At 36.9% G+C, this 20,608-nt stretch overlaps 2 protein-coding genes across 6 annotated transcripts in view; one reads left to right on the forward strand and one right to left on the reverse strand.

The window, feature by feature from the left end:
- The window catches only part of snx20 (sorting nexin 20), a 677,202-nt gene that overhangs the window by 627,246 nt on the left and 29,348 nt on the right, over positions 1-20,608 (reverse strand). The gene's annotated exons all lie outside the window — the stretch shown is intronic.
- Positions 1-20,608, forward strand: part of ankrd27 (ankyrin repeat domain 27 (VPS9 domain)) — a 61,453-nt gene that overhangs the window by 31,078 nt on the left and 9,767 nt on the right. For 3 of the 5 annotated variants that reach the window (XM_087312621.1, XM_087312620.1, XM_087312619.1), the window contains 19 exons: positions 931-1,088; positions 2,067-2,126; positions 2,203-2,256; positions 3,777-3,842; positions 4,467-4,543; positions 5,102-5,229; positions 7,453-7,534; positions 7,616-7,748; positions 7,906-7,986; positions 10,646-10,770; positions 11,345-11,427; positions 11,865-11,980; positions 13,124-13,216; positions 14,432-14,629; positions 15,671-15,730; positions 17,700-17,819; positions 19,323-19,367; positions 19,435-19,554; positions 19,799-19,996. In XM_087312621.1, the coding sequence (XP_087168747.1) occupies positions 931-1,088; positions 2,067-2,126; positions 2,203-2,256; positions 3,777-3,842; positions 4,467-4,543; positions 5,102-5,229; positions 7,453-7,534; positions 7,616-7,748; positions 7,906-7,986; positions 10,646-10,770; positions 11,345-11,427; positions 11,865-11,980; positions 13,124-13,216; positions 14,432-14,629; positions 15,671-15,730; positions 17,700-17,819; positions 19,323-19,367; positions 19,435-19,554; positions 19,799-19,996 (1,997 nt within the window). Of the gene's footprint in view, positions 1-930; positions 1,089-2,066; positions 2,127-2,202; positions 2,257-3,776; positions 3,843-4,466; positions 4,544-5,101; positions 5,230-7,452; positions 7,535-7,615; positions 7,749-7,905; positions 7,987-9,426; positions 9,644-10,645; positions 10,771-11,344; positions 11,428-11,864; positions 11,981-13,123; positions 13,217-14,431; positions 14,630-15,670; positions 15,731-17,699; positions 17,820-19,322; positions 19,368-19,434; positions 19,555-19,798; positions 19,997-20,608 lie in introns of those variants that run through there. The other 2 variants (XM_087312622.1, XM_087312623.1) reach the window with 2 other exon arrangements.

Below are 20,608 nucleotides of genomic sequence, written 5' to 3' on the forward strand. Positions count from 1 at the left end.
GCTGCTAGAAGTTAGTCAGATCACGTTTATATGTTCTTCTTAATGCCACCTGTGTAAATAATCATCGATGAGATGCTTATGATAAGCCGTTGTTTGTTTACCTTCAAGCTTTGCGTGTGCCTGTGAAACAGCCTGTGAGCGCCTGCACACGCACATATTATGAACATCTCGACATGCGAAAGTGATCCTGCGAAAGTTGTTCACAATATTGATCATCCACAGAGTTTGTAATTTAGTCAAATGTTTACAAATACAAGCGCAGCCGTTTAAAGCTCATTTGTGGTGAGTGATGTCAGAATTTACCGGTATTTTGGAATGGATGTGTGAATGCTCTTTTCCGGAAAATTTCCGTAACGTCCTCGCCTGTGTGAACAGCGCTTTTTTCAATATACCGGTAAAGTCTTTCCGGAAATTTTCCAGATATTTACCGGTATCACTGTGTGAAAGGGGCTTTTGATTCATTAATTACTCAAGATACCAACATACCCGAGCTCTCATTCATAAAGTAAATGTAGAATATGTACTAGAAGTATATGTATGCAGGAAAGCTGAAAATAGCAAACAAAGATTGCGATTTATTAAACTTTATGCACAAAAATTGGCACTAAATACACTATACACTCCCACATTTACCCGTGTTCATGCAAATTACGCCATGAATGGCAATGCATATTAAAATGTCGCAAAATTTCTTGGCCTCTAAAATGAGCTTGTAAAAATAGTAGCAGAAAATATCTAGTTTTTTAAAAATACCAACTTTTGCCTACGAAGTTGCGTACACCTCTTTCAGGACCATTTTTTGTGCACTCAGTAGTTATAAATGGCGATGATGCAAAGGTCTAACACATGCTGTACCAAACATGCAGTATAATAATGTAAATGGATTGTTTTGCTGGACACGGTGCAAATGACTTTTTTTTTTTTTTCCAGCAGAGGAGTTGGGTTCTGTTCCTGCTCCGTACTGTCTGAAAAATATTGAGGATGTGAGGGAGTTTTTGGGCCGCCATGCTGAAAAACTGGACAAGTTTGTTTCCGCCTTCTGTCTCTCCTTTAAAGAACAGGAGAGGAAAGGCCTACGCCATCACATAGTGAGTGTTAGATTTTGCTGTATTTGGCTAAACTATTCTTGGGTAGTTGCCTATGTATTAGATGACTCTAATACATAAAATAAATAAGCTGACCAAAGTTCTTACAGGGGGAAGACTTTATTGAAGACAGTGAATGGAACAGCTCCTCAGCATCAATGTTAACTTGTCGGTAACTTAACCCAAAGTACTGTCAGTAAGACACTACTTTATAACAAAGCATATGACCTCCCGGAGATTACCCAACTGGTTTGATTGGGTCACAACTCTTGAGTTCCTGTAGGCCATTTGGTTCACACCTTTTCAGATGCAGATACTTGTTTGCATATGAAACAAGCTATACAATCTATCATGAGACCGACTCTTATTTACACTCCGCCATGTGTTAATCAGAGACTGATGAGATTATTCTTTAAGAGATTTTTTAACAATAAGACATGTTCTATTAAAATAAACCAATCCACAAGGATCTTAATGAAAAATTATTGTTGCGTTACAACATTATTTCAAAATAAAACAATTTAAATATATGGAGACCGTTTGTATTTCATAAGTAAAATTGTATAATGGCCTTCTGTTAGGTGGAAATTCAAAGATTTGTAGACGTTCTTGTATAGTTTCCCAGACATTAAACTTTCTTATTGTTGTTTTTTTTTTTATTATTATTAATAATTATTTTGCTTCTATTTGAAAGACTGTTCAAAAAATTGTAAATATTCAAGCAAACTGGTGAAGTATCTTTTTAAACTATCCATTAAAAGAATTAGACGTAAAGAAATGCTTCACTTACAGATTCCAGCTACAGTATTTTGCTGTTTAACTTTGCTCCAGCTTTTCTTATAACTCATTAAATGCATTACAGCAAATGTGCTCTCTCTGGTTTTCCCACTGAAGTATCACTAATCATATATTTATATATAATTCTCAATCTTCCTTATATCTCAATGCTTAAAATATGATTTGCTGATTAATTTCCTGCAGGACTCGGTGAATACGCTTTACACCAGATGTCTTCAGTGTCTGCTGAGAGACTCTCGTCTGGTAAGATGTTGTAAGAGCTCAATCTCTTTAATATCTTTCTCCTCGATTGCTGAACGACGAAACATCTCTATTTCAGAAGCTTTTGGCGAGACAGGAGATTCAGATGACTCTACTCAAAGAAGCAGTAGAGGTCAGTTGAAAGCCATTTCTTTGTCTTTAATTAAATCGGTCCATTTATTTATTGCAGAACTGAACTGCATGTGAGCAGAAAATTCTTAGATATTTTAGCAGACATTAAAAAGCCTAGCCTCTAGATAGTAACACGTAAGCAACTACCTAACAACTGCTTTACAACACCTTAAAGGGCCATGAAACCCGCTCGTTTCAGCAGGGTGTTTTCACACCTCTACTTTGGAAAAAGTCAGAAAAGTGGGCGTATCCAGCTCTGTTTAGGGGGGAGTGTCGGAGGAACTAAAGTGGGATGGTGTGGGAGTGTCTATTTGTGCACGCGCGAGTTTCAGTCAAAATACACACCCACACAGACAGGAGAAGTGTTTAACCTACATGGACATCTGTAGTCGAATTATTTGCCAAATTATTAAATGTTGGACTTTAACTGCAGTTTGGCTCTTTCATTCAGGGAATTCATTCATGCCCCTCGCGACAAACGAGATATTTGATTCGAGGAGCTGCTCTAAGCGTGTATTTTTCATGCAATGTTTGATACCGCACGGCGAATGAGAGAAAAAAAAAACTCCGCATTTCCCGGAAACTTAGATGCACACAGCAGGTAGCATCAGAAAGCCGAATGTGTTATCCCGGTCACAAAATGCGGTGCTAACATTTCTGCACTCAGTGCAATAGTTAACTTAATTCGATACGAACAAACTGAATAAACAAAGAGCACTGGTCGCTCACTTCCCAAATCTGTAGAGACAGGACAATCACCAGCAACTAGAGCCGCGTCTTTATGGAGAGAAGACTACAAGCAAATCCAGATTTCAGCGTTTGCAGATGAGAACAGCTCTCAGGTAAACAATGTTCCTCCTTAGACAAGTAAGTTATTGTTGTGGAGCGTCGCCTACACTGTTAATCCACACGTGACTCCAGCTGCGCTCTCACAGAGAGAAAATGAAAACAAAACTTAACGGCAGCAAACTATAAAAGCAACCCTTCACGCTTGTTTTGCCAACACAACGTGGCGTCTTTGTGGTGTAAACACTGTGACACAAATGAATATTAATGAAGTTGCACAGTAGAGCGCGCTGATTGGTTTGAACCAAGCCTTACTCATGCATTAATGCATCACACTGTAAGACGTAATAAGACACACTCTGGCACAGACGTCCAGTCTGCATGCTGGAATACACGCTATTATCTCATGACCGTGACGCAGCTTCAAAAATTCGTTTTAAACAGGAAGTACGAATTTGCTTGAAATAACGCAAAAACAACCAATTTACACTTTTTAGTGAAATATAGGTGTCCTAATAGTGTTTTTAGCAGTGTGGGACACATATACGACTGTCAACAGCTCAACACATGTGTTTTGGTGTTTCGTGACCCTTTAATAACCACACACAACACCCTAGCAACCGCCTGAACACCCTAGCGACCGATTTTAATAATTAAAAATATAAATAGTTTAATGATTTAAACAGTCTGTCTTGTTATTTCTCTGTCTGTTGTTTCGTGTCTCTCCATTTTCAGATGTACATCCATCATGGCATCCATGATCTACTCTTTAGTTATGTGGGCACTCTTGAAGCTAGTCGGGTACTGAATTTCCATTAATTCGTTAAATTTGCACATTAATGGTTGTGTGTGTGTGTGTGTGTGTGTGTGTGTGTGTGTGTGTGTGTGTGTGCGTGTGCATGTGCGTGTGTGTGTGTTTGAAGGATGAAATATTATGTAAATCATAATAATGTATAATATGTACTGACAGTTTGTTAGATTTATGTATTTAGAGCATTATGTTGAGCAGAACATTTAATAAAAATATCCTTTAATTCTAAAATGATTAAAAAAAAAACTATTTAGTTGATTGATTAATTGATAAATTGTGTTCGTCATATAAATGTGGTTTTATTTGTATGCTTGCATAGAGTCATGGTTTAGTTCCCAGGAGTAAATTCTGAATTAATTCTTTTTATTTTTATTGATATAGTGCAAATATTATTAGCACTATAAATAACAATTTTAAAATGTGTTTGTTTGTTTATTAATATATAAATAGTGTGTATATATAAATAATAATGTGTAACGTATACAGTATGGTTAATCCTGCTCGTATTAATGATTGCTTTTCCCATTGTAAAAATATAATATAATATAATCTTTTTTTTTTTTTCGTTTGAGATAACTAATTTTAAACATGATTTTGATATTTGTCTTTGTCAGGATGCAGCGTTCAACAAAACAACACGGTCCTTGCAGGATCTGCAGCAGAAAGAGCTGGGAGTGAAGTCCGAGTTCAGGTTGATTATTTTGTGTTTGCGAAGGCAGATCGCTCTTACTATTGTTTATTATTATATTTTACATAATAAGTCCTTTTATGCATATTTGCTCATCATATTCATTCATCATGAATTTTTATTGGGATTACTACATTTTGCCATACATTTCATCCTTAATTTAAATAACATTCATTTTTACTAATTGGTCACTTTCGGCCGAAGGCAATGTGCAAACTTAATGAAACTTGACAGTCATGAACAACAGCACATTCTGAGGAAACGCACCAATTTTTGCTAAATTCTGCCAGTAGGGGGCGCTACAGCTGAAATCCCATTTTAATCATAACTGTATGCTGTGTGAATCTTTGCTAGACGTTCTAAGAATTTGACAGGTGGATTATTCTCTGTTTGCGAAGCCAGATCATTCTTACTATTATTTTTTTTTGACTGAATATAAACATGAACAATATCTAACATATCTTATGCTAGCATTAAAAGAAAAGGTTAAGATATAAAAATGAAAACAATTATAAAAAAATGAATGAATGTTTACTACTAATACGTCTGTTTTCTGTGCAGTATTACTATTCCTCGGGCGAAGCGTGAGCTGATTCAGCTGAACGTCTGCACGTCTCCACAGCAGAAACTCCTCTGCATCCGGAAAGTCATTTTAACCATCATGCAGTCGACCAGACGCAGAGATACAGGTCTTTTATCCTTTTTTTTTATTTATTTGTTTGCATGTATTTTATAATCAGGTTAACAGAATCTGGTTGTATTATTTACTTTTTTAAATTTATTACCTATTATTATTTAAACATATATATTGAATAATTTTAAATTGAGTCATTTTCTTTTTCATTTTTTTAAATGATCAGGATAATTTGGTTTTATTTAATTTTTTTATATTACTTTTAACATAATTATTAATAAAACTTTGTTTTGATTGTTCTGTAATTTATTTATTTGTTTTAATGATCAGGATAACAGTCTGGTTTTATTATTTACTTTTTTTTACATTTACTTCATTTACACATTTATATTACATTTAACATATTGCCGTTTTTGATTGTTCAGTCTATATCATTTCTTATTTCGTTTTTTATGATCAGGATAACAGTTTGGTTGTATTATTTACTCTTTATTTTATATTTATTTATTTACACATACCTGCATTAGGTTTTCACACATTCACTTATTTAATCATTTGTTTATTTACTTATTTCAAGTGATATAATTAAATTAACAGTCTAGTTTGGTGACAGTTTTAAATACCCTCCATATTATCATTCTTTAAATAGATTATCTTAATGAAAGCATTGTTTTGAACTGAAATTTGAAAATAGTGTTATGTAAATGTTTGTCTGAATGTCATCTTATGGTCAGATCTGCTCCTGCGTGGCTTTTTTAACCAGATTTACCAGCCTTCGTTGGTTTCCAACAGTTCAGGCTCTGTTTCAGCTGCGATTCTGGCAGAAAAACAACACGTCCAGTGTGTGTAAAGCAGAGGAATGTTTTGCTAATGCCTGCTTGTCAAACAGCTTGTTTAGCAATTTACCCAAATTTAACATAACAGGAGGCTGAAGGCTGACAGAAAAGGCAGATTCTGTGCTTTTAATAAACGTGTTCACTGCTTGTTTGCTTTAGTTTTCTTCTGTGTGGTCATGCATAAAATCGCATTTTGGTCTTGGCATCAATGATAATTTAAAGGGGAGCTGTTAAGCCCCTTTTTACAAGACATAAAATAACTCTGTCTCTATAGTGTGTGTGTGTGTGTGTAATTTTAGCACAAAATACCACACAAATAATGTTCTCTAGCTCTCTGAAACTGGCCCTTTTAGGCTTTAATCCTAATTGTGCCATTTTGTTGACTTTCGCTTTATATGCAAATGAAATTGCTTTTTTTAAAAGAGGGTGGAGCTACAGATGCCTGTGTTTCAGCATAGTGGCAGATTCAAAACAGGACTAAGAACATATGCAAATGATGGATAGATGGTCACTAGTGGGCGGGGCTTTCTCCCTATGACATGTACGAAACGAAAATGTCAATCAAAGTGTTTTTGCAGACTGTTTTCATCCTGTAATTATTAAAAAAAAAATTATTAATACTTGTTTACCATTAAAATTTGATTATATTCACAGACTGTTCTAACTAAACGGTTTAAACCCCTTACGAAAGTGATTTTTGTATAAGAGGTGCCCTTTAACCTATATAAGTGCTAACAGTAACTGATTACATGTAATGCAGATTACATAATAAGATTACAAAAAATATAGGTTATTTTTAAAAGCTACAAGCGAGATTAGTTTTATTTTTAATAGGTTTTGTGATTACAAGTTGCTCAATAGTGGTTAATAATTTGTAATTGTTATAGATTATCTCTAATTGTTTCTCTCTTTTAAAAAAAAATGAGTATCAATTGGTTCATATTAATTTCGCAGTTTAAAATGACCCTTTAAATATTTGATAACTCTTAGATTTGATAATAAATTAATTCACTTGCAAGCTATGCTTTGAAAAAACAAGAACTATCAAAGTAACCAATAAATCAGGTCAAAAGGAACCTAAAAGTAATTATAGTTATCAGAACTCCCATGATTCCATGACTCAGTCAGACCTTCATCGTAATATACATTTGTTTGTTATGAATACACACCCTCTAGTGGCCAAAAGTACACACTGTGCCTTTATTAGGCTTTTTCAATGGTTGTGATGACCTGTTGTCTTTCTGTCAGCCTTCGGTGACCTGTTTTGTTAAACAGGGTAGGGTAATAAAGACCACAACTCCCATGATTCCACCCTTAGTCAGACCTTCATCATAATACACCTTTGTTTATTGTGAAATAAGCGCCCTCTAGTGGCCAAATATACACACTGTGCCTTTTAATAAGCTCTTTCAATGGTTGTGATGACCTCTGTTGTCCTCCAGCGGTGAGCATCGAGTCCATGTGTGCCGATGATCTGCTGTTGGTCATTCTGTATCTGCTCATCAAGACAGAAATTCCCAACTGGTGAGTGAAGGGCTTTATTTCACCCGTCAGGTGTTTATTAATTCCTCGTGCAGACTCTTGAGCCTCTGCTGTTTTCTTCAGGATGGCCAATCTGAGTTATATAAAGCACTTCCGCTTTCGGAGCTCCAGCAAGGATGAGTTGAGTTACTGTCTGACGTCTTTCGAGGCCGCGGTCGAGTATATCAGCCTGGGAAACCTCAAACACAACACCGATGTGAGCCAGACCTGCTTCTTTCATTCAGTTTTCTGCACAGCGTCACATGTTTGAGCACACTTACATTTAGTCATTTAGAAGACGCTTTCGTCCAAATCGACATTCATCGATTTACCAAGAGGAAATACACACAACAAATTTGTGCTTTGGTCCACAGGGGTCAGGAAACAGACTGTCCTTCAGGCAGAAGGTGGACCTACTGTCCCAGAATGCAACACCCATTGACCGGCTGTTTGAGGTGGGCACCGCCTTATTATGTTTTAGTTTTCACTTTCAGTTAACACGGGATCAAATACTGTGCTCATATTAGGAGTTTTCCTGGATAACAACAAAACACAGGTTAAGATTAGTGAGGCAAACAGCATTTCATAGTAGTTCTTGATAAAAGTAAACATGTTTTAAGAGACTTTAGCAGTGATATATGATTGTGTGTGTGTGTGAGTGTGTGTTCAATTCAATTCATCTTTATTTGTATAGGGCTTTTACAATGTAGACAGTGTCAAAACAGCTTCACAGACGATCATTGTGAATTGAAACAGTGTAGTTTAGTTTTCAGAGTTTAAGGGTGCTTTCACACCTGCCTTTAGTTAGATTAAATCGCACTGAGTTCGTTTTCCCTTTTGGTACGGTTCGTTTGGGCAGGTGAACATGCAGCAATCATATTCGAGCGGACCAAAAGCCAAAAGCGGACCAAAATAAGTGTACCGAGACCTGCTTAAAGAGGTGGTCTTGGTACGCTTTCAAACGAACCCTGAAGCAGTTTGTTTGTGGTGAGAATATGATCTGAACTAAAACCGGTCCAACAGCAAAAAGTACTGCGCCTTTTAGACTAATCCAGCTGCTGTAGGCTGATGCGCTGTGCATTATGGGATATGGAAGAAAAATATTTGTTGACAGCGCTGTACCAACAGAGAGAGAGAGGGGAAAACATTACCTGATGGATCGTTGGTAATATTTCTGCAAGATGGCCATGTCACAGGGTAGCTAAATTAATTCACGCCTCCTGAAGTGACGAGCGATGCATTAAACACTGTTTTACAGCCGCGGCCGCGCTTCATTCTAGAAATATATAGTTTGTCTAAAGCAGGAATGAAATCAGTCAGCGCAGTCGTCCCTCCAGAGTAAAAAGCGTCGTTTTGTGTCTGCCGGAGTTTTGTTTGCCTGCAGGAGTTCATTGGCATTTTCCTGCACGTCAATTCTGACCAATCAACAAGCAGTTTAGGAAATATGTTCAACAACATCTGCCCAATGAGAGATGTGGATTTTGTCAGATGACTGCATTTTGGTTAGTTTCAACTGGTTCGGACCAAAGCCAGCAGTGTGGTGTGAAAACGACCCAAAGACGGCAGAAAATGCTACAATTATCATTGCTCTTGGTCCGGACTAAATGAAGCGAACTACAGATGTGAAAGCACCCTTAGACCAGTTCAGTCTAGCTCAGTTCAGTTCAGTGTGTTTTAATATTCACTGCTGAAAATCCAAACACTAAAGAGTAATCCATCGATGCGCAGCTCTACAAGTTCCAAACTACGCAAGCCAGTGGCGACAATTACGAAGAAAAAAAAAAAAAACTTCACCAATGGGCGAAAGTGAAGGGGAAAAAAAAACCTCAGGAGAAACCTGGCTCAGTTAGCACGACCATTTCTCATATTGCAAAATGTCTTGTGGAGAGCTGCAGTGTAGGCGCTGGAGAACGCAGGAAGTCAGCGAAGACTCTGTGGTCCCTGGAGTCTCACAGGAATCAGTCTCAGGCTCTCCACTCCTCCATGACCACCACAGCAGCTGATACAGCCTTGTCCGGGAATTTGGAAACCTTGGGATCATCTCTTCACAGGTCGTGAATCACTTCAGTGGCACTGCATAATCTCTGGGGCCCTCGGGATGAGTTTCCCCAGGTGAGAATAGAGAATGAAGAGAATAGTTAGCATAGCTGCGTTTCATAGTGTATATTAACAAGAGGCAGAAACCTGTGTGGAGCACATGCATGTATCATACCGCTAAGAGATGCACTGAGTGTGTGCTTTACTAAAAAGATAAGTCTTTAATCTAGTTTTGAATTGGCAGAGCGTGACTGAGCCTCGGACATTATCAGGAAGGCTATTACAGAGTTTAGGAGCCATAAATGAAAAGGCTCGACCTCCTTTAGTGAACTTTGCTATTCTAGTTACTACCAGAAGCCCTGAGTTTTGAGATCTTAAAGTTGGATTGTAGCAAACAGAAGGTTGGTTATATTAACAGGAGCTCGATTATTTAAAGCTTTATAGGTGAGAAGCAATATTTTAAAATCAATACGAAACTTAACAGGCAGCCAGTGTAAGGAGGATAACATTGGGGGGATATGATCATATTTTGTGTGTGTGTGTGTTGGATTTGTGTATTTTGTTTGTGCTTTGTGTGTGTTTGTTAAACGTAGTTTTTTGTTTGTGTGTTTGTATTGGATTTTGTGTATTTTTCTTTTGTGTGTTTGTGTGCGTGTATGTTTGTTTGATTTGTGTTATGTATGTGTGTGTATATATGTTTGTGTATGTTATGTGTTTGTCTGGTGTACATATGTCTGTCTGTGTGTGTATGCTTGTTTTTTTGGTGTTTTTATATAATTGTGTGTGTGTGTGTGTATCTGTGTCTGTGTGTGTTTTTGTATTTGTTTTCTGTGTGATTTGTGTTTGTGTGTTATGTGTTTGTTTGTTGATGTGTGCATATGTCTTTGTGTGTGTGCATGTGTGCACGTGTTTGTGTGTTTTTCCATGTGTGTTTGTGCATGTGAGTGTAATTTAATTATAATTGTGTGTGTATTTTTGTTTGTTTTCTGTGTGATTGTTTGTGTTATGTATGCCTGTGTGCATATTTGTTTTGAATATCTGTGTATTTTATTGGGGTTTATGTGTGTTAATTTCCAGCATATTGTGAGCGGAAACGAGCAGGAGGTTCAGCGTTTGCTCAGTGAAAGCGAGAGTGAGGAGGACGGCAGGAAGTTGTGTCACCCTCTGTGTTCCTGTGACGCCTGTGACCTGCGCATCTCTGGGTCAGCGAACAACACTCACACGCATCATTCACAGCATACATGCACAGAGGCTTTAAGGTGATCGGAAATGTAGTGACAAACTTTAAACACCTCATAATTGGAAATAAAAAAAGTATTACATTGGCCGAACCAGCAGCTGTTTTGTTTAATTTATTCATTCGTTTTATTATTAATAATCTGAAGTTGCCACAGCAGAATGAACTGCCAACTTATCAAGCATATGTTTTACGCAGCGGATGCCCTTTCAGCTGCAACCCAACACTGGCAAACGCCCATACACTCTTGCATTCACATACGGCCAATTTAGCTTATTCAGTTCCCCTATAGCGCATCGAAACCCACGCCAACATGGGGAGAACATGCAAACTTCACACAGAAACACCAACTGACCCAGCTGGTGCTCAAACCAGTGACTTTCTTGCTGTGAGGCGACCGTTTATCAAATTAATTTAGACAGATTTGACATGTTAGCCCACCACAATGTAAACTAACTAGAAAGTACGCAGTTTGCCTACTTTTCTCCTTACATGTATTTCATGTATTTTTGCCTTTCTTGACATTTTTCTTGGAGCAGGAGATTGAATGATCCTTCCATCGTCACTCCATTCTCTCGAGACGACAGAGGATACACTCCTTTACATGTTGCTGCTATTTGTGGTGAGCATTACATGTTTTTATTATTGTATTTCTTTATGTGTGTTTTGCTTTGACTTTGTTGTGTTTGGTTTAGATTGTTATTGCTTTGTTTGTTTGTTTTATTTGGATTTTGTCTTGTTTTATATTGATTTTGCATAGTTTTTGCTTTTCTGTTTAGTTATTTTTAATGTTTTTTTGTTTGTTAAATATGCTTTAAAGGTAAATTAACTTTGGTTTTTGGTTTATTTTAGTTTCTCTTTCTTGTTTTTTTATTTTGTGAATTGTTTTGGTTTCTTGTCTAGTTTGTTTTTAGCTTTGTTCTGCTTGTTTGTTTTGTTTGCATTTTTTTCTGACATGTCAGAACTGCTATTTTACAATAGAGAGGATGTTTCTGCATGAGTAGGATTCACACGTCTGACAGATTATTAATAATAATCTTGTGCTGTGTTTGTTAACAGGTCAGTCTCAGATGATTGATTTACTGGTGTCAAAGGGAGCAGTGGTAAACGCTACCGATTACCATGCACTCACACCGCTGCACCTCTCCTGCCAGAAGGGCTACCAGGGTGTCACGGTCAGAACTAATGTTTTTTTTTTTATTACACAGCTTTATGGAATACTCAATTCTGATTGGTCAGTCGTGACATTCCAAGATATGTTAAATACCCAGATAACAACCGGTAAATAACATAGACTTCGAATCGCCTTTGACTGTCAGTGAATACGTTCACATCCATATACTTTCTATGTATCTGCTTGTCTGTCATGGGCCATTTTTATGATAATTTTTTTTTTTTTTTTGCATTGTTTGATGTCGTCTTGTGAATGAATAATGCCTTGGTTAGTTTATGCTCCATTCAGCCAATTTAGTTTCTGTGAGCTTTACGTTTTTGACTGTATAGCACAATCTTGTGACTGAATAATGCACAGGTTAGTGTATACTCCATCAGCTGTTTTAGTTCCTGTCAGCTTTGTTTTTGACTGATTGGCGCCATCTTGTGTCTGAATAATGCGCAGGTTAGTGTATACTCCATCAGCTGTTTTCATTTCTGACAGCTTTGTGTTTATTTAGAGATTTAATATACTATTACGGCTCAGAGCAGTGCTTTGTTTCTAATTTTTCTGTTTTGTGTCAATTATCCATGTAATAAGTAAGAGAGCACATCCAGGATGGTTGTTTTTGCAGAATAAAGCCATGCAATAACTTCCTGGATGTATCTCTAACATATTATATATTGTATTGGTCCCAAAATTGGCTCCGTATGTGCCATCACTTTGTGCATAATAAAGTCTCAAATATGATAATTAACGATCAACTGTAATTGCATTATCAAGACGTCTTAAAACTAAAAGTGGCTTACAACTTGCAGATTTAGTAGAACATCTTAAAAATAAAGGCTATGTCAGTGGTAAATTTATGACTTGTACTGCTTTAGGCGTTTACAAAGCAGTTCAGCACTAAAAAGATAAGAAAACAAGTTAAAATACATCCTTTTCTCTTGTGTTTTTATCTGCAAATAATGTGTGAAGATTTTTGCTTTTGCTTTCATTTATTGGTATTACTATCATGATTTAGTTTTTTTCCTCTTTTCTCTTTTTCACCTTTGTACAGCACTTTGGCCAAATAAAACGTGCTCTATAAATAAAGCTGAAGCTGAACACTAGCTCCAAACCCCTATTAGCAGTTTAATTAATGTTGTTGTGTTTGCTATTATAGCTTCTCCTGCTGCATTATAAGGCCAACACTGATGCTCAGGACAACAATGGAAACACTCCTCTACATCTGGCCTGCATGTATGGACATGAAGACGTAAGGCATAGTAGTACTGATATACCTCCAAATGTAATGCATCATATTTTATTATGCATGAAATATAAGATTGCATTTTTGTAACTGTATTGGTAAACTGCATTCAAAATATACTGTTTAAAATGCAGTGGAATTCTTGATTTCATTTTTAACTTGATTATTAATAGTTGATGAGTATTTTACCTTGGCATTACTACCTGGGTAGTGGTTGTGTAATTACCAGCATGCTTTGTGTGAGACTGCATTAATAGAGAAAAATGTTTGTTGCTTTGTTGCTGAACTGTCCCTTTAATTCACAATATAATAACGATTAAATATATGTAACCATATTTATATTTATTGAAAAATAAATTTTGTTATTTTTGATCCATTTGTTAAAATTAAGTTGATGTTTTTTTTGTTTTGTTTATGTATGTGTTGTTTTGTGTGCGCTTTTGGGTGTATGTGTAAGAAATAACACCATTGAATTTGTGCCATTTATATTAAAGTCTACTTGAAATTAATATGTATAATGTTAATTTTACTAGCGCACTGTTAACCTTAATGCAAACAATTATTTAGGTCATTCCACTTTGTTTTGATCATTTTAAATCAAAATCTGCGCACGTGCTTCTGCTCAACAGCTCTTGTCACTCTGATTAGAAAAATATGCTTAGCCACGCCCCTCTGACCATTACTTTGTTGCTAGTTAAAGATAAGAGGCTGACCTCCAGAATTAAGCTCCGCCTTCTACTCAATATTCAGTTTCACTTGAAAATGCATCATCTTCATCATACTGAAATTAAAGTCTACAGCAGCTTCTATTTCCTGCAGACTTCTAAGTCGGCATCAATCGGAAGCTCCGACCATTTTTTTTCATCATTGGGACTGGAAGAGGAATATTAAATGAGAAAACAGTGGGCGTGGCTTGTTTTTCCTCTACTGCAAGCTGATTGGATGTAGTAAAGTAGGCATTTCATTCAGAAAGATATTAAAACCTAACAGACTCTTCCTCCTTACTATTGGTTAAGTGTGTTAGCCCCGCCCAGTACATCATACAGAGATTTTAATTTGATTACAATTTCTTTTCTTAATGACATGCACAGATGAATTGTTCACCGCAAAACTAGCAATGCGAGCTAACAGAATCAATACGGTTAGTTTTGATTTCATGTGCACATTAAACCACACCAGTTATTTATAGCTTGAGTGTGTGTTTTGCTGTTGTGTTTTCAGTGTGTGAAGGCACTGGTGTACTTCGATCTGCACTGCTGTCGGCTGAACGTTCAGAACGATAAAGGAGACTCGCCGCTGCACATCGCCGCTCGCTGGGGATACGAGGGCATCATGGAGGTGCTGCTGGAGAACGGAGCGTCCACGCTCATCCACAATAAAGCCAAGGAGACGCCGCTGCACTGCGCGCTCAACTCCAAGGTCCACATTATCTGCGCTTCACATTCTGTACATACTGGCCGTTTATCTTCACATACTGGCCGTTTATCAGTGACTACGTTTACATGGACACCAGTAATCTAATTATTCAAATAGGAATTGCATCACGGAGACCTCCAAGTGGGAGCGATGCCGCAAGTGGGCTGGGTTTAGGGTTGTGTAGGTAGTAGTAGAACAGTAGTAGACAATAATGAAACACAGCAGGTTACCGTGCGGTTGGGTTTAGGTTGGGGGTGGGTGTAGACATTCATAAAACACCATAGGTTGGACCCTAAAAGACATTAGTAAAATTATGGAGCTTAAGTCCCACCCATTTGGAGCTGGCCCCAAGAAAAGTCCTTGGGAAAAGTCCTACGTGATGGTAATAGTTGCGATGTTTACATGTCTGTACTGCACTTCAATGCCCTTAAAACAGAAATACTCCATGTCCTCATTTTAATTCGGTTTAGTTTGATTATGCCTTTAGTCAGAATAAGGTCATCAATAATCTCTGTTTACATGGTCGACTCTTAAGCCTCATTCACACTACGAGCGACTCGCAACGGCAAGACTACAAGTGACCATTCATTTCAATGGAGAGTGAGCGACTGCTGGCGACATCTGTCTGCGACAGCGACCATTGGTGACCAGGTGGGCGTGTCTAGTGAAACGACAAAGTTGCGAATCCTTTAACTTTATGCAAATGAATTCTTGAGCGACAGCCAATAGGAGCATAAGTAGAGCTCATCTCTCTGTTCTCTCAGGGGCCGGTTGTATTCATGCTGTATAGACCTAGAGAGGCCTGTGTTTGAGGCAGCTACAAAGTGGTTGCTACTGTGGATGAGGCATTAATCAGAGCATTGTCTTAAATTCTGAGTATTGGTGTCCATGCAAACATACTAATTGTATCGCACCTATGAACATGCAACTCAAGCTGTTTGTGGACATTTAGATTGCTCATAAGCAGCTTGTATTTAGTGTTGGTTGTCCAGGTTGGAAATGGTTAGGTGGGTTTTGCACATGATGTGTTCTTCTGTCTTGTAGATTCTGTCATTGTTGGAGCGCAGACACAACGACTCCAGTATAAGGGAAAGTGGATTCGAGGTGAGGTGATGCGTTTACATCTTCACACTGACTCTAATGCTGGTTAGGTCATTAAAATAACTTTTTATTCAGTAACATTACTTAGTAATTCTTTTGTTTTGGCTTTGTAGATGAAACTGAACTTAAATCGGACCTCTTTTCAATTGTGATCGTCATCGTGATACTGTGTGTGTGTAAATATAAATACACACAAATAAATATTCATTTATTAATTTTTTTCAGCTCAGTCGCTTTATTAATCAGGGGTCGCCACAGTGGAATGAACCCCCAATTTAGCCAGCATATGTTTTATGCAGCAGAGTCCCTTAAATCTGCAACCCAGTACTGGGAAACACCTATACACTCTCATTCACACACAAACTATGGACAATTTTGCCTACCTAGTTCCCCAATAGCGCATGTGTTTGGACTGTGGGGGGAAACCGGAGCACCCAGAGGAAACCCACGCCAACACGGGGAGAACATGCAAACTCCAACTGACCCAGTCAAGGCTCAAACCTTGAGCAACCTTGTAGTAATGCAATTGTGCTACCCACTGCGCTACCGTGCCACCTGCAGGAAAATAATAAATTATAATTGTGATTTAATATTTCTTAACAAATTAAAAGTCACTGTACTATGTTTTCAGGCTTTTGAAAATCAGTTCAAGGTTTTATACTACTGAAATACTGATGAAATAACTTTATTCCTTTTAATTTCCATTACTTCAAATAATATAATAAAAAATATATATAAACAGTTGAAGTGTGAAGTATTAGCCCCTGTTTATTTTTTTCCCCCGTTTTCTGTTTAACAGAGAGCAGATTGTTTTCAGCACATTTCTAGACATAATAGTTTTAATAACTCATCTCTAATCACTGATTTATTTTCTCTTTGTCATGATGACAGTAAATAATATTAGACTAGATATTCTTCAAGACACTTCTATACAGCTTAAAGTGACATTTAAAGGCTTAAATAGGTTATCTAGGCAGGTTAGGGTATTTAGGCAATTTATTGTTTAATGGTGGTTTGTTCCGTAGACTATCAGAAAAAAAAATTTGGCCTAAAGGAGCTAATAATTTGGTCCTTAAAATGGTGTTTAAAAAATTAAATACTGCTTTTATTCTAGCCGAAATTAAACAAATTAGACTTTCTCCAGAAGAAAAAATATTATCAGACATATTGTGCAATTTTTTTTGCTCTGTTAAACATCATTTGGGAAATATTTAAAAAACAGAATAAAAATAAAAGGGAGACTAATATTTCTGATTTCGACTGTATATAATAAAGAAATAAATATAATAAAGACCAATAATATTATAATTAATTTGTTAAATATAATTTATATTCTAATATATTTTACACTTATATTAAATGCCCTTTATATTCCAATATAATATACAGTACATTTATAATAAAGAATACCATATATATTCTAGTATAATGTAATTTCCATTAAAGATACACATTTAAATTCTTTGGATTTACCATTTATAGTTGTGTTTAGGAGTTTGCATGTTCTCCCCGTGTTGGTGTGGGTTTCCTCCGGGTGCTCCGGTTTCCCCCACATTCCAAACACATGCGCTATAGGGGAATTGGAGGAACTAAATTGGCCATAGTGTATGTGAATGTGTATGGGTGTTACCCAGTACTGGGTTGCAGCTGGAAGTGCATCTGCTGTGTAAAACATGTATATGTACGTATAACTTAGATATAATTTAGATTAAATTATATCTAAATTAAATATATATTAACTTTTACCAGGCTTTGTCAGAGTAAAACCGGTATTAACATTTCACTGGTCTCTTGATTTACTTTTCTGTTGTGTTTTGAGCTCTCTGCAGTTTCCTCTTCATCCGTTTACCACTCGTCCATCTCTCAACTGTTGAGCCCATCCTGACACACAAAACATCCTGAGAAACAGAGAAGTGTTCATTTGTCTAGAATAACTCTAATGTATATGTTGTTTGCTTCTGTATGTCCGCAGTCTCCGAGCCGCTCTCCTCCTCCGTCAGACGGCAGCAGCAGACGCTCCTCCATCTCCAGCTCATCCTCTCTGAGTATTGAAACCTCTCCGCTGGAGTCTGACCGCAGCCGGCATAGAGAGGTCAGACAGCGCCATCTGCAGGAACAGGCCAGATCAGCAGCACTGACAGAGTTCATAATCCTAATATAATAATTGACTTAAGCAAGGTTCCCACACTACTTTAAAGTACTTGAATTTCAAAAGTATGGATTTAAAGGCCTGGAAAGTAATTAAAATTATTTTTAAAGTCAATTTTAGATTTAAGTGAAATGATAATTAAGGACTTTCATGTTGCTAAATGCTGTATGCTGGGGGTGTGAATTACAAAGGTGCTTGATTTAAAATTAATGGTGCTTTAAAAAGTCAGTGAATGCATGGGAGCCCTGTATAATATAACAATCAAATATGTTAGACTAGAAAATGATGGTCGTCATTAAGAGGTCTTCTACTAGCATATGAATATTTACTCTATGGTGGTTTTAAACCTTTCTGCTTTTTTTTTTTTGTTTTGTGGTATATTGTTTTGATTGGGGTTTTTAGTGTTTTTTTATTTGGTTTTGGTGGTTTTTCTTGTGTTTTCTTTTTTTTTTTTGGTAGTTATTTTATGTGTTTTTTTGTTATTTGCTTTGTGCTTGTTTGGTTTTGTTTGTTTTTTTGTGTTCATTGGCTTCATTTTGTTTGAGTTTCGTTTGTTTTTCAATTGTGTGTTTTTTTTTTTTTGTTATTTGTTATGTTTGAGTTTTAGTTGTTTTTTGGTAATTATTTATGTATGTTTTGTTATTTGTTTTGGTTGTTTTTTTTGTGTGTGTTCATTGGCTTCATTTTGTTTGAGTTTCGTTGGCTTTTTATTTGTTTGTTTTTTTTTGGTAGGTTTTTTGTGTTATTTGTTGTGTTTGAGTTTTGGTAGTTTTTCATTTGTGTTTTTTGGTAGTTATTTTTGGGTTTTTGTTTAAGTTTTGTTTTTAATTTTTGTGTTTTTTTTTAGGTTTGGCTTGTTTTTTTTGGTTTTTGTTTCTTGTGTTTTTTGTTTTTGGAAGTTATATTTGTCTGTGTTTGTTTGTTTGTTTGTTTGTTTGTTTGTTTTGTTAGTTTTTTCTTGTTCATTTAGTTATTTTGTTTGTTTGTTTATTGGCTTGGTGTTGTGTTTGAGTTATGGTTGTTTTTCAGCTGTTTTTTTTTTAGTTTTTGGTTTGTGTTTTTAATTTGGTGGTTTTGGTGTGTTTTTGTTAATTGTTTTGTGATGGTTTGGTTTTGGTTGGTGTGTGTTTTTGTTTCGTTTGTTGGATTTTTAGTTTTGCTTGTTTTTGTTTGTTTGTTTGTTTTTTGTGTGTGTTTGTTTGCTTTGTGTGTGTTTGTTTGGTTTTGATTGTTTTATTTTGTCTTTCTTTAGTTTTGTTTTAAAACAATGGTTCAAGTCTGTTTCTGTTTGATCGATTATTTCTGTTTTTAAATTAGCTCAGATTTGTCTTCCATTTTTAATAGTATTTTTACTTTCGAAATTAGCATCATCACCTAATTATTAATCAGTATGTTTATATGTGTAACATTTATTTCTGAATCCCTGTTGTTGTTTTGGATGAGCAGGTGGAGAAGCTGTTGAGAGCCGTGGCTGACAGAGATGTGGAGATGGTGAGCTCATACACTTGTTTTAATGTTAACATTTGCGCAGAGAAATGCATTATTGTGTGTGTTTCAGGTGCGTTATCTCCTGGAGTGGCTCGATGAGGATCCAGATGAAGAGGAGTCTGCAGTGCCAGTCAAGACGGAGCTCTGCCATCCGCTGTGCCAGTGTGCCAACTGCGAACCCACACAGAAGGTGGAGTACAGAGCATTTAACATTACCTTTACTGCTAATTAATGATTATAAATGTATAATTCATCCACAAATGCACTAATACTTTTACACATAGTCTGCATGAGTGTGTTCAGTATGTTGATGTAATTTCAACTGAATCTGAATATGGAGTAGGGGGCGGTGCTTTCTTTTGCACATCATTCCCTCATTGCACACTAACAGTAAGAGGGGCGTGGCTAAGAATATTGTGGTTAAATGTGTGCAGAAGGCAGCTCATCTTCATCCAGACAGTGTGGGTGTGAACAGCAGCAGTGTTGACGGCTTCACGCCGCTGCATGTGGCGGCGCTGCATGGACACACACCTCTCATCTCTCTGTTCACACGCCACGGCGCAAACCTGAACGCTCGCAACAACCACAGCGCCACCCCACTGCACCTGGCCTGCCAGAACAACCACACAGAGGTCATGCAGACACTGAACATTACACTGGTATCCATGTGTGTGTGTGTGTGTTTGTGCATATGTGTGTGTGTGTTGCTAGCGTGTGTCTGTTTGTTTTGTGAGTGAATGTGTGTGTGCAATTGTTTGTATATTTTTGAGTGTGTATGTTTGTGCGTGTGTGTGTGTGTGTGTGCATGTGTCTGTGTTTTTTTGTTTGTGTGTGCATGCTTTCGTGTTTGTGCATGTTTATTTTTTTTGTGCGCGTGTGTGTGTGTGTGTGTGTGTGTGTGTGTGTGTGTGTTTGTGCATGCATGCATGTGTGTGTGCTTGCTTGTTTGAGTGTGTCTTTTTATGTGTGTGTGTGTGTGTGTGTGTGTGTGTGTGTGTGTGTGTGTGTGTGTTTGTGCATCTCCATTTTTTTTATGAGTGTGTGTGTGTTTGTTTGTGTGTGCATACATTTTTGTGCATGTTTATTTTTTATTTGTGCACGTGTGTGTTTCTTTGTGCATGCATGTGCGTGTGCTTGCATGTTTGAGTGTGTCTTTTTATGTGTGCGTGCGTGCGTGTGTGTGTGTGAATATGTATGTATGCGAGTGTGTGTGTTTGTGCATCTCCATTTTTTTATGTGTGTGT

Source organism: Danio rerio, chromosome 25, assembly GCF_052040795.2.
Source record: "Danio rerio strain M-AB ecotype USA chromosome 25, GRCz13ab, whole genome shotgun sequence".
Classification (NCBI taxonomy): domain Eukaryota; kingdom Metazoa; phylum Chordata; class Actinopteri; order Cypriniformes; family Danionidae; genus Danio; species Danio rerio.